This window comes from Cibotium barometz, chromosome 43, assembly GCF_041138505.1.
Source record: "Cibotium barometz isolate CiBa-2024 chromosome 43, ASM4113850v1, whole genome shotgun sequence".
Lineage (NCBI taxonomy): Eukaryota > Viridiplantae > Streptophyta > Polypodiopsida > Cyatheales > Cibotiaceae > Cibotium > Cibotium barometz.
Window position 1 is genome coordinate 12,364,658 of NC_141088.1, and position 12,613 is coordinate 12,377,270.

Consider the following 12,613-nt stretch of genomic DNA (forward strand, 5'->3'; position numbering starts at 1 on the left):
AGTAAAGTGAGATGAGAGGAGGGACGAGGACCCGTAGTGCAACGCGACGGTGTGACAACGCTCGCAGGAGATGCGGTGGAATTGCTTCTCAAGGAGTTGTAGAGCTTGGAGACCTCAAGGGTTACAAGCTCAACAATTGGAAAGATCCTCATGACAGTTACGGTTCACCAAGTAATCTCTTTTTGGATGTGTTTCAAAGAGGGTTAGGGTGAGCCATAACAGAAAATAAAGGAGAATTTTGCCATGCTTTAGTCACAAACTACACATTGGTAGAAGCTTCAACTATACAAGACAGACTTCAAACCAACTCGAATCTACAAGACAATGTGAAGCTTTACAAGCAAGAGCAACTAAGAAAAGTCAAGAAACCAAAATCAAGGGTTCTCTCAACAACTTGGTAGAGCAACAAGTTTGAAGGCTCTGAGGTTTTGAAAAGGAGGTTTTAAATCCTCAAGGATATCAAAGATAAAGAAGACATGCTCAACTTGAAAAAAGCAACTTCCTAGAAGACAACTCATTACACAAAGTTCCCAGTGACCTCTTCTTAATCCCAAGGTTTTGGTTGCATGGCAAGAAGATTGTGTATGTTCCCACATAGATCCTTTTCACAAATCGAAGCTTTCTAAGAACTCAATCACAATTGGATTCTAGGCATGATAGGAGGTAAGAACATGTGGTGGGTGTTTTTCTCTTTCTACCATGTTGCCACACCTAAGCTCATGACTATGGTTTAAAGCCTTTAACAAAGACAAACTTAAGTAAGTCATATGTTTCTAATGCCCAACATCACCAGCGCTATCACGAAGATTGAAATGAAAGAGATTAACTTCACACTAAGTACCAAGAGTCATGCATACATTTGTCAACCCTTGACAATGCTTGGCATGCTTAAGCACATTGTGGCTCAGAGTCACATAGGGATCCAATTGTTAACATTTGGGAGAGACTAGGGACAACAATTGATGCATTTGCATTCAACTCTTCAATATTGAATACCAGATTAACAAGTTTAACAAATACTGAGCAAAACAAGGAGACATTTGGCAAAAGCACACATGCTTTTATTGTAAACTATTTACAAGCTTGGGAATGAAAAGACTCCAGTTCAATCACTATACTGCTTCTCTGAAAAGGACGCTTCCATGATTTTCAAGAGCTTTCAAAGTAGGTTATATTATTTGTTTTTGGAAAGACGTGTTTCAATGTCTCTTAATGAGCTCATCCATCATGGAATTGAGAGAAAAACCATGGTTGTGATACTGAATGTGTTCTTAGGATTGCATCATCCCTGCACCTTACTGTGGCTACCAATTTTTACTAGGAATGTATGAGGTGGCATGCAACATTATATGCAAGAAAAATTTACTAAGAATGTGTTGGTCAGTTACAAGATAAAGCTTGCTTTCAACAAGTACATCATACCACTAGAATGTTAAGAATGGTTACAGAACATTTCCCACCTGGCAGAGAGTTGGGCAGGCAAGATTGCCTGACCATCTCTAATGGACGGCCCAGATGGGGGCCGGGCCCAGGCTAATGGGAGGGGCTGTTCCATAACTGGCCTATACCAAGATAGTGGGCATGCTATAATCAAATAAAAATCTTGACATGAGAATTTCAGAGTTAATCAACAAAGTCAGGAGTAAAGGTTTTAGCAGTGCCAGGACAACTGAGCACAATAGACGCAATTCTTGAGGGCCCGCACTAAAAAACTTTATGTACACACTGTCCATGAACATGCCTGTGAAGAGTTTTCCAAGACACCACCCAATCATGGCAGGCAGAGGCGTATGTCCCATGCATATCAAATAGTATGACAGAAGCCAGCCAAAATGAGTCATCCAGCTAGCAAAAAAGCATGCCTTATATATGTGTACCTGCTTCCATCTCATCGAAACCCAGAAAATACCCAAGCATAAGAACCTTCTGAAGCCTGTTCTGAGAACCCCAATGAAGCTGTAGGCCTTGGAGCTCCAAACAATCGGCCACCTTCATGATAAGAATTCGGTGCCACGTTCGGTATGGCCCTCTGGCCATGGTTTGTCTCAGGTGGAACCCATGCCCACCACTGGCTGGAAGTTCCGTAGGAGATCTGGGAAGAAAAAGCTCCCCTTGTCCAAGGATTGACATGACCGCCGTCAGCTGCCCAGCCGACTCTGTCTACAAGAAAAACCTGGTTTGGGCTTTGTCCCAAGGAATTGGGAATAGCCCAAGGGCGATAATCTCGCACCGGCTCATTCATCCGAGCCCTCTCTGAAGAAGAGACTTGTGAAGTTCTTTGAGTAGGAAGTATGTCAGCATGTCTGGTCCTCCTGGTGTTGATGTGTGAGTTTCGAGAGAGATTCATTGGATGGGGATGCATGTTTCCATAGCTCCCTTGTGCATTATGAATATGTGGTGGCTGGCCAGAGAAGTTCCCAGGATGACCACCAAAATTTGTTCCTTGACTGGACCTGCAGACAGCATGTACTATAGCTTGAGCATCATAAATGATTACATGCTAAATGCACATAGAGGCAAAAGCATTGTATCATCACAAACAAAGAGTATAAATGAGGGAAAGAATTCATCTGAGGGCCTGCCTTTGCTGGCCAAAGGGAGAGAGATGGAGAAAAGAGAAGTAAAACGAGAGAGAGAGAGAGAGAGAGAGAGAGAGAGAGAGAGAGAGGCATGCTACTATTATCCTATTTTTAGATAATTTTTTGAAGCAGTCGCTAGGCAAAAAGGGACTATCACTCACTTGGACTTGCCTTATACTAAGGCAGGCCAAAAATCCAATGCCACGATGCAGTCTCTAGGAGTTATGAGTCCTCACCCTGCATGAGCCGACTGGGAGCTCCCCCCCAGAAAACCTAGAGTTAGGTTTCTAGCACTTGGCTGCGTAAACCGCCCATTTAGATTGTAGCTCTGAGAAGACCCTCCATATGATGTAAGCAACCTACTAGAAGTCAACATTGCCGGCGCTGTTTGTGGCCCATGACTTGTACCCCTCGTATCCCTGTTGGCACGGTGGAGGTGGTCCACATGCAAAGCAATGAAATCCTCAGCATAATTTAAGGGCCCTCCCAACGGAAAACCATGTGTGGCAACAAAATAAGGACAGATCTGTCCGCTACCCGCAGCAGGGGCTCTCAATCCATGTATGACATTCTGCAATGGATCCAAATCTGCAGTTATAACAATGTCATTATAAATGAGGCATATGATAGAGGCTCGAAACTTGGACTTGATGTATTTATAAGCCGCTTTTCCAATAGCAACACTATGTGCCAAACATTTACTTACAGCCATTTGCAAAATTATCCAGCTCCCTGCATGGACACAGATACATCAATGCCTAGTGCAGTCAATTTAAATTTCATTAATGAGAAAATTAAGCCCAATAAATATTAAAAACTATCAACTGTGTCTCCTTGACTTACTCGAATGTTAAAGAAAAATGTTCAAATGAGCCCTGATGGGGACACCATGGTGTATGGCCAAACTGCTGCAAACAAAAAGAGGAATGTGTAAGTTTTAATCTAGATATTCAAAGGAAGCACAAGTATTGACCTAGATTAGAATACATGCGAATGTGGTACAAACTCTATGGAACAATCCAATATGAGATCCTGTAGGATTCCATCAAGAAATTACTTAAGCAAACCAAATCAAGCTTTCGAACCATCTGCGTAGACTACGCCAACCTAGATGATTCCTGAGCTACGTAGCTACGTTTGATTGATGCTGCATGTGTGTCCACCCTATAGCAGCACACTTGCAAGTTGTCATGCAAGTAGAATGCCATGAACAATTTGTCACGTGTATTTAGTGCTAGTAGATCCTCTACACCACACCAGAGCTCAACCCCCCACTACATTATACCTTGACTTTTTACAATCTGAACAAAATCCCCCCCACCCCCGCCTCCCTTCCTCTTACAGCAATAGCTTGGCTGCATGTACCAGTCCTCCTGGCCCATGCTGCTCCTTTCATACAGTCCCCACGTTACCAGCTATAAAGGTCACCCATTCAACCCTCAATCATACAACATGCATGTACCTGGGCCTGAGTGATGTGGGTCTGTACAATCTAAGAAAGATTTGAATGCATGTACGTTGCACCCTCCTTTTGAATAGGTCACAGGTGAGAGAGAGGGTAGACAGATCTTCTCATTTCTGTACAAGAAAAAACATGTTTGAATATTGCATAACTGAAATAATAACAATGCAGGAATTTTAAAAATCCCCCCCCCCAACTTGGGCATAATAGAGGACCCCACCCTTCAAGACAACTTATTGCTTGTCAGAAGTTTATAACAAAAGGAGTTCTTAGCAAGGGCTGAGTGGACAGCAACACATCACAATGGTTTGTATCTTAAGTGACTGTGCCAAGTCAAGCATGGTTTCAGCTCCTTGGTCAACCTTGTCTTTGGAGCCCCTTGTAACCTGCCATGGCAACACATGTCTTGCATATGCACACCCACGTCTGCTGAGGGAACGCAGGACTGATGGCTGAATGCTGAGGATGACTTCTTTTGCTACCTTGGACTGCAGCACAAGGAAGTGCTATGCTGACAATATATATGCACAAGTCAAGAGACTCAAGCACACATGCTGGCTACTATGCTTCACTGCTAAGAGTAAGCCTCTTGATCCAGGTTCAGACCACAATGAATCAATAATAACCCAAGACTCACTTATATAGTGTTTACTACTGCTATAAATAACAGTCCAATCATAAATAACCAATAACCTTGGATTTATTAAATCTGAACCCTAGCCACCTGAATCCGCCTAGTTTTCCTAATCCTAGGGCTCCCCTAACCCTGCTCTATTAGTCCCTAACCCCAGGTTGTTGATGCTCCAGAGCTGCAAACTTTGCATAGCGCCAATCTTCTTCAACCCTGTTGTTTGGCTTCCTAGGCCTTCCATTCCTCAGTGAGTTCCTAGCGTCTTTGTTGCTCCATTAGGAGAAGAACGCCTTCAAATTCTGTGGGAACCTGCTCTTTAGGTTTTTCTGCCACTTTTGCACGTTGAAGAAAATCTTTAGTGCTTTGAAGAAGCGTTTCTTCTCTAGTGGTGTCTTCTTGGACACTTATCTTCTGTGTTGGTGTCTTCTTTAAAGCTTCTTTCTTCTTCTCCTGACATGGTGGATGGCTAGTGGTTTTTCCCAACATCAGTTTTACCATCCACGGAATACTCTCACTTAAGGTAGCGAAGCTACGTCACAAGTTACAACCAGAACCTCTGGTACATGCCACCGGTATGATCATGTAACATGCAACAAGGCCTTCTTGGTACCTTTTCTTTTAGTGAGTTTAAGCGGTCCTTTAATGCTTATACACAAGAAATAGATCTGTAGAGATGTATAGTCAACACCAATTGGTCCCAACTACCCATTTAAGGGCACCCTCCCACAGGTAGGAATATTTACTTTATTATTACTTTGGAAAACTTTTACAATGCAAGCTTTACCAAGAAACTTATTTGACGATGGTTGACTGTGGAATGCCAAACACAAGAACGAAGTAGACAAAATGTCGGCTGAATCCTCAAGCAATCTGTAGACAACTTAGAAGCCACTTCAAGAGCCAATATGCACACCCACATCTGCTGAGGGAATGTGGGACTGATGGCTGAATGATGAGGATGACTTCTTTTGCTGCCTTGGACTGAAGCACAAGTGCTATGCTGAAAAGATATATGCACAAGTCAAGAGACTCTAGCACACATGCTATGCTGAAAAGATAATAAAAAGCTTCTACAATGCTTCTACCCTAAGATAACCTAACTGCTATGTTCTCCAAGTGGGTTAAGTGAAACATACGGACACCTAAGGCTTTATATGTGACCTACGTAGCTCGTGCCTGACATGTCCCAGCCCACTCGAATGACAACTCCCACGGCTGCTAAAAATTAGCTGGCCGCCCATTGTTAGAATCGTTTGAAACAAAAAGCTCTACAATCGTTTGAAACAAAAGGCTCTACGAGTCCAATGGCAAACCAAGCCTAATTGTGTTCTTTTTGTAGTTCTCCCCACCTACTGCGATGTTAGTGGCCCAACCACCGCTCAAACCATTTCGATCAGAAGGGAGGTCACCCTTCTCAAGTGTCAAGCTGCATCACCACTGCCAATGAACGCTGATGAGGACCTATAATCTCGAAGAAATCCCTCGTGATCCTGTCTCCTGCCTGGGTCCAGAAAGATACACGGTCCTGGTACCTGAACTCAACCCTCCTCTCCTCTATCAAACGGATCTCCGTCAGAGTTGTCTCCATCGGTGACTCCAGCCACGAGCTGTCTGGGGTCTGCTCCTGCAGTCTCTGAAGCAAGGCCAGACTCTTGCGAAGGCTCCTCTACTGCTCCCAGAACATGATGAATCTATCCTGGGCTGTCCTCTCTAAGAGCGAGCTGAGCTCTCTAAGGCCCGAGTCAAGATCCGCTGCAGGAGTCCCTGCACACAGCTAGGGTCTCAGGGAATGCCTTGCTGCCACCCTTGATGCCGCCAACAATCGCCTCCAATCAGTGCCCTTCAACAGCTTGCCGGCAAGGCACTTTTCCGCACTTACATTGTTAAGGCTGATTTCCCTTAATCTTAGTTTGAGGAGGAAAAAAACCTCAAAAATAAGGCATTCAAAAGTGTTGTCCACCCGCAATTTTTTTATGCCATGAAACGTTAATTCAATGATGTTTTTTCTCACTATAGCTAGAGCTGTTCTTCACTTATTCTCCTTCACGAGAATTGGAGGAATAAGAGGCTCTTCTAACCTTCTCTTCCACAAGAGGTGGTGAAACGGATCTCCTATCTGCAAATCAGCAACAACATACCTTAATTTTTTATCATGAGAACTTCATAGCTCTGTTTCAGAATGCAAGGTGGGAACTAATATCGTGGCATCCATGCAATGGCAACCCACAATCGTCCTACATCTACGCGCATGCATAGAACACACGACAAAAGCAATAGGCATACTCACTTCCCAACCAAAGGCCCACGACTCCAAACCACCCCTGAGCTTAGACATGCACCACCATAGCATGAGGCCTTCAAATCACTAGACCACCTTGCAATGAGACCACGACCATGCATGTTATGTACTTGGACACTAATCTATGGATTAGGGACTAGTCTGGTGGGGCTAAGGGGGCCCCAAGATTAGGGATTAGTAGGCTGATACTTGGCTAGGGTTCCTAGATTAATAAAACATGCTTTTGGCTATTTATGGCATAGTTATCACTATATAAGTGAGGCTTGGGTTGTCGTATCCCAGATATTCTCCTCATCGTACTCTTTCCATAAAGGTTATGCTTTATTGAAGTCTGAATTTCGAGGTGTTGCTATCAAGTAGTTACACGTGTATGAGTGAACATCGAAAAAGGGGACAGAGATGATGAGATCGTCATTTTTTCGTGTTTTTGTGTCCACGCTTTTTCGTGCATGTGAGCGACTGCAAGGTTGGTCGAGAGTTGTGTGTGTAGTCAGGCCATGGCTTGAAAGCTGCCGAGGCAAGGAGGGCCGGCTAGCCAACCAGCCAAGCAAGGTTGGTGGCGGCCAGCAAGCCAACCCTAGGCCGGCTAGGTAGCCAGCCATGGGGCCGCCAAGACTAGGCAGGTGGGCCAGCTAGGCCAGGCGGCCACGCTAGCTCAAGCCACCCAAGGGAGGTTGTGCCCAGGCCCATAGTGGCACAGCATGCAGCCGCCGCCGCAGAAGGCACACACAGATAACCAGCGCAGCCAGCAATGGTACGGGCGCAGCAAGCCATGCCTTGAATCTAGTGTTTATCTAGTTCCCTTCAAGGATTAGCCTTGGATTAGGCATGTCCATGTGCATGCACATGACATCCCCTCCTACTAAACTTGATGACGGGATTCCAACTTCTGACTCTGGATGACTGTCATCATCCCCTGTCTCCACATATGGTCTCCCATACCTGTCATCCTTCCCTTCCTGGCAACCTTTTCGCTAAAAACCTTGCCTTAGGTCTCTGAATCCACTCCAAATCTCATGTAAAGATCTGTGCATCTGTTCCACTTTGTCCCCTTGCCTTTTTTCCCTATCCCTGAACACAAACATGAATCCTTCTTCTTGAAAACTGATCTTGGCACCCTTGGCTCCACCCCTTGGATGAACTTCATCCCTTGGAGTGCTCCATAAAAGCTTCTAGGGCAGCCCCAACTGGCTACCAACTCTCATGAAACCCTCCCCTTGGGTTTGCCTGACACCAACCAGCTTCTAGGGGTCATGACACATGCTGCATTTCTCTCCTAGGCTGACACCTCAAAGATGCGCAGCAGTCTAATGCAGGTCCAGCAATCAATGGAAACACTTGTAATGATTAGAGAAAAAAATAAAATTAGACTTGACTCCTACCAAGTGGTCTGCTGCACTGTAGACCTCTGCATCCTCTTCAAAAGTGAGGTCATCAACAAAATCCTCATGTAAGAAGCAGGCATTTGCATAGAGCCACTGGCCTTGCTCCACTTGTCGACAATTTGGGCATTGCATTCTTCCTTTTGCATTAAAAGCGGATCCGATGCAATCTGCAACACAAAGCAGATCCACATTAGATCTATAACAGCAACGATAAAACACAATGTTTGTTGGACACAGTATGCAAGGAGGTTTTCATGAGACTCATCATGCTACACTATGTAGGAGGAAGTTACAGGCAGCAATGCAAGGCAGGGGGGCCATTACACCACTCAGTCCACTTGGAGGCCTAAAATTGCATGTGCTATAGAGTCATTGTATTGAACGGGCCCAAACAGGTAGCTTAAGAAGCTGGACTAATAGCCAGTGTGAAATAATTTTTTTAAGTAGACAGGTTTTCTACAAAAGGAGGCCCAAACATTGCATTCTCTCTCTCTCTCTCTCTTTCTCTTGGAGTGTATGTGGGAACATTTCTGGGAAACCAGGCACCAAGAGTTGGCTTTTTGACATTTTAGTGAGGCCCACAGCATGTATGGAACTTGGTTCTGGGGAAAAGAGGATTGGAGGAGGACAGAGAGATTACAGGTGATGTCCTCATGCATGATCCAGATCTAGACGTCAGTTCCTAATTCAGAGTTTGGTGGAATCCCGTTGATGTTAGAGACTCTTTCACAGTCAACTACATTTATCATCTCTACATTTTGGATAGAGACTGGTAGCCATTGGAGTCATTGAGACTACTGGAGGAGTAGAGGTAGAGTCAGGTAGTCCCAAGTTTTTCATTGGTAGCAATGGATCCATTGAGAAAGCCAAGTATCTCACTGGATACATAGCACATGCCATGCAGATAGACATTGGCCCCAGTAGAGAGTGGCTTCACATTGGCTCAGGATAGAGACAGGGAGGGCAGAGGACATCCCTAGAGAAGAATGAATATGTAGAGTGTCTATCACAGGGAAGATAGAGACAAAAGAGCACTATCTATTCAGATGTCTGCTATATTATGACATACAATGCCAATTCCATTGCCTCTTCTGAAAGAGGTTTTGATTCACTTCCCCGAGTCATGGATTATCAAGACTTGAGATGTTTAGGCCTCTATCTTCTAGAGCTACGTTGCGACAGGGATGTTCTCCACATGAACCTTCAAGCTTGCTGCACCTCAACATGCAGATTCCAGAAAACGATTAACTTCCACAACCTATGAATACCTACAGAACACTGTGGAGCTCCTAGGGAAAGACATTATGAAAGTCTAGAGGACACGATTAACACAGATCCATCTTAGCCTAAATATGTCACACCATGCACGCGATGTGTGGGGCAATATGATGGGCTGCAATTAACAAGAAGCATATGATATGGAAATTATCAAAAAGAATTACCAAAAACCAAAACCAAGTCATCTTTCCCCCAGCCATGACTTCCACAGTTTTGGACCAATCAGACAGAGACGTGCTCCTGATCCTACTTGGGAATTTGAAGCTCTGATGCCGTCAATCTCGACGCTCCAATCATATTGCAAGGACAATCACTCCAATCAGCTTGCAAGAAAATTTACATGACGGAATTTGACAGCTACTAGACGGAGATATTTTGCCTTCAAAGAAATCTGTAGCAGAAGGGAATGTATCTAGGCCTCTCTTCCGTATTACTAAATGGGCTAGACCTCCCACCCGCCCTCACACATTCTGGACAGAGACGGAGGCCATAGGTGAATTCTCTGCTCCTTCGCACCCAACCTGCTTCCTGATGTGCCCCTTCATTCCCTGAAATTGCAGCCCCTGCAAAACTAGCATAAAGTAAACAGGCCAGGCCCCTTACCCCAAATTTTCTTTGCCCTTGCACTCATGTGCCTACATTGCAGTGATTTGCACAGTTTCCCTCGTGGAAGAATTAACCATAGGATTAAGTAGGTAATGCCCCTTGCTTTATAAAAAGAATATGAATTTTCTTCCAATAACTATATTTATGTGAATAAAAGTAGAGATGGAGATGATGAAACCCCAGAAAAACAGTTAAGAATCTATATAATTGAATAAAATTGAGGGTTAAGTCAAGCATAAGCTTACCTAGATGGAAATGGTGACCACATTTTAGCTTTGCAATTGATCTCTCCGCCCCTTCTGTCACTGCATCAAGGCAGACAGAGCAGAAGACCAGGGGCTGGCTCTTGCAAGAAGAAGGGTTGGAACCTTCGTTTGCATTCTCAGCAGCAGCAGACATGATTGTTGGCGAGATCTGTGGGTGACAAGGGAAACCCAATTGTGATTTTTCAAACGAAAAGCTCCAAATCTTGCCCAGGGAACAATCGGGACTGTATTCTTCTTCTCATCTTATGAAGGTATTAAAATCTCCTGTGCAAGCAAAGAAACAGGCTGCTTTTCAAGCGCCCGAAAGCAAGCAAAGAGCAGGCTGCGAAGAGAGAGCGCGAGAGAGAGACTATGTTGCCATAGCGAAATGAGAAGCTACCATTGGAGAGGAACCGAAAGCTTTATCATATAAGATGAGGATAAAGAGTTGGAAGGAAAGTAATGGATGCGTCAACATTAGCTTCAAATTTTTTTTTAAATGTGTGAGTAGGTACTGCCACTAGGGTAGTTTTGAACCCAAAACCTCCACATTTAATTTCGTGGGCACAACCATTGAGCTAGTTCTTTTCAACAAACATTGCTATCAAGAATTCATTACTATTTCATCAATGTCTTCCAATACATGTACTCCCTGTGTAGCTATTAGCATACATCTTACTGCTAGGTCGGGTTTACAAAGATGCCAAAGGTGCCCTTAAAAAACTGATGAGTGGGCTTATTTTGATTCGTATGATGGAAAGGCCGCAAATGTTTCGCCCGTTCACAAGGCAAACGCGTGTCCCTAAGCTCTATTAGATGATGCCACATCTTTCCTATAGGGGTTTTTACATTTGCCCACAACTATCAATTCTGACAAAAAGTAAAACTAGCAGGAAATTATTATTGAACCCCTCTCAATACATGCCTACTCAACCACTCTACCATATGACATAATTGCTTTACTAGCACATAGCAAGATATATTGGTACTTTTGTCGACACGGCATGCAAAAAAGTCGACGCCTTTAGCCTCATCCAACACTGCATAGTTCCACATTTGCTTGGGGCAACATACATTTTAGAAACGTAGTCTTAGTGCTCGTGTGCATGTATATGCTTGAAAGATCATTTGAAGGCAGTAGTTATAGCTCGTAGTTAAACATGCTTTATGCAATCATCTAGTTAATATCTTTAAGCACATCTTATGCAATCATCTAGTTAATGTCTTCAAGATTTTTCTAGAGTAGTATTGCAACAACCCACTATTAATTTGACTACTCGAGTTTTATACCCAAACATGTATATTAGAAGGTGCATGTGTTTCTTAGAGCGATTTCACAAAGAATGCCCAATCTCTAAGTGTTTTCGGATGGGGTAGTCATATGTGAAGCGACCCTTTTATCTATGTCCATATTAAGTTAAACTTTTATAACTTTGCAAATAAAATCCACCAAACCTTCTTGCCATCTACAAAAGTATAGTAGTTTTCACAAAACTTTATTTGATAGCTTGCTAATTGGCTAGAAATGGTATTGTCATGATTAATCTTAACTTTTTTGCCTCCTTTACATGTTTGTCTTGTTGAATGTTTCTATCTTTGTATGACTTGTTAAACAAGTTTTACGAGACTTTCTTTGCATCGCTAACCTCATCAAAGTGAGTTAGAGTAAAAGAATCTTCATTAAATAGCACATATTTACCTCTGCATTGCTAACCTACACTAAAGTGAATTAGATAAGAAGAAACAAACTTTCTTTGCATTGCTAACCTACACAAAAGCGAGTTAGAGTAGAAGAATCTTCGTCAAATAGCATATGTTTAACTAATATTGTTTATCCATGTCAAGATCCACGTAAAAGTATAGAATTGACTTATCAAATGCATTCAACCAAACCTTCTTTACTTTATATTGGAGTGTGGTAAGGACCTTGCTTACGTATATTGGAGTGTTGTAGCACCTTGCCTTGTTAAGTTTGAAAAGTTAAGCGTTGATTACTTTGAAGCAAACCTTTATTTGCCTTTACCAACCCATGTGCATTGAAGTAATTTTGAAGGTTTTAACCTTTTAAACCATTTTGTTTGCTTAAGAATGTTCATAAGCAAGGACATCAACCCATGTCCATTGAAGA

The 12,613-nt window shown here is 43.2% G+C and overlaps 1 protein-coding gene across 2 annotated transcripts; it reads right to left on the reverse strand.

The window, feature by feature from the left end:
- Positions 1-1,398: 1,398 nt before the first annotated feature.
- LOC147613537 (uncharacterized) lies at positions 1,399-10,955 on the reverse strand. 2 transcript variants are annotated; one of them, XM_086781507.1, is made up of 6 exons: positions 10,486-10,955; positions 8,354-8,523; positions 3,423-3,484; positions 3,286-3,311; positions 2,816-3,167; positions 1,399-2,453 (listed from the first exon to the last, which is right to left on the reverse strand). In XM_086781507.1, exons 1-6 carry the CDS (start codon positions 10,637-10,639, stop codon positions 1,889-1,891), a joined length of 1,329 nt encoding a protein of 442 aa, XP_086637633.1. In that variant the 5' UTR covers positions 10,640-10,955; the 3' UTR covers positions 1,399-1,888. The 2 variants fall into 2 exon arrangements, with proteins under 2 accessions (XP_086637633.1, XP_086637631.1); XM_086781505.1 differs by having other exon boundaries at positions 3,423-3,487; positions 10,486-10,954.
- Between the last annotated feature and the right edge of the window lie 1,658 nt (positions 10,956-12,613).

Bases quoted from the DNA above. Each gene is read 5' to 3' on its own strand.
- LOC147613537 (XM_086781505.1), bottom strand. From the start codon at position 10,639: ATGTCTGCTGCTGCTGAGAATGCAAACGAAGGTTCCAACCCTTCTTCT. The intron at 3,312-3,422 runs GTAAGTCAAGGA...GTGTCCATGCAG, and splicing joins CATTTTTCTTTAACATTCGA to GGAGCTGGATAATTTTGCAA. The intron at 3,168-3,285 runs GTAAGTAAATGT...TTATAACTGCAG, and splicing joins GGATAATTTTGCAAATGGCT to ATTTGGATCCATTGCAGAAT.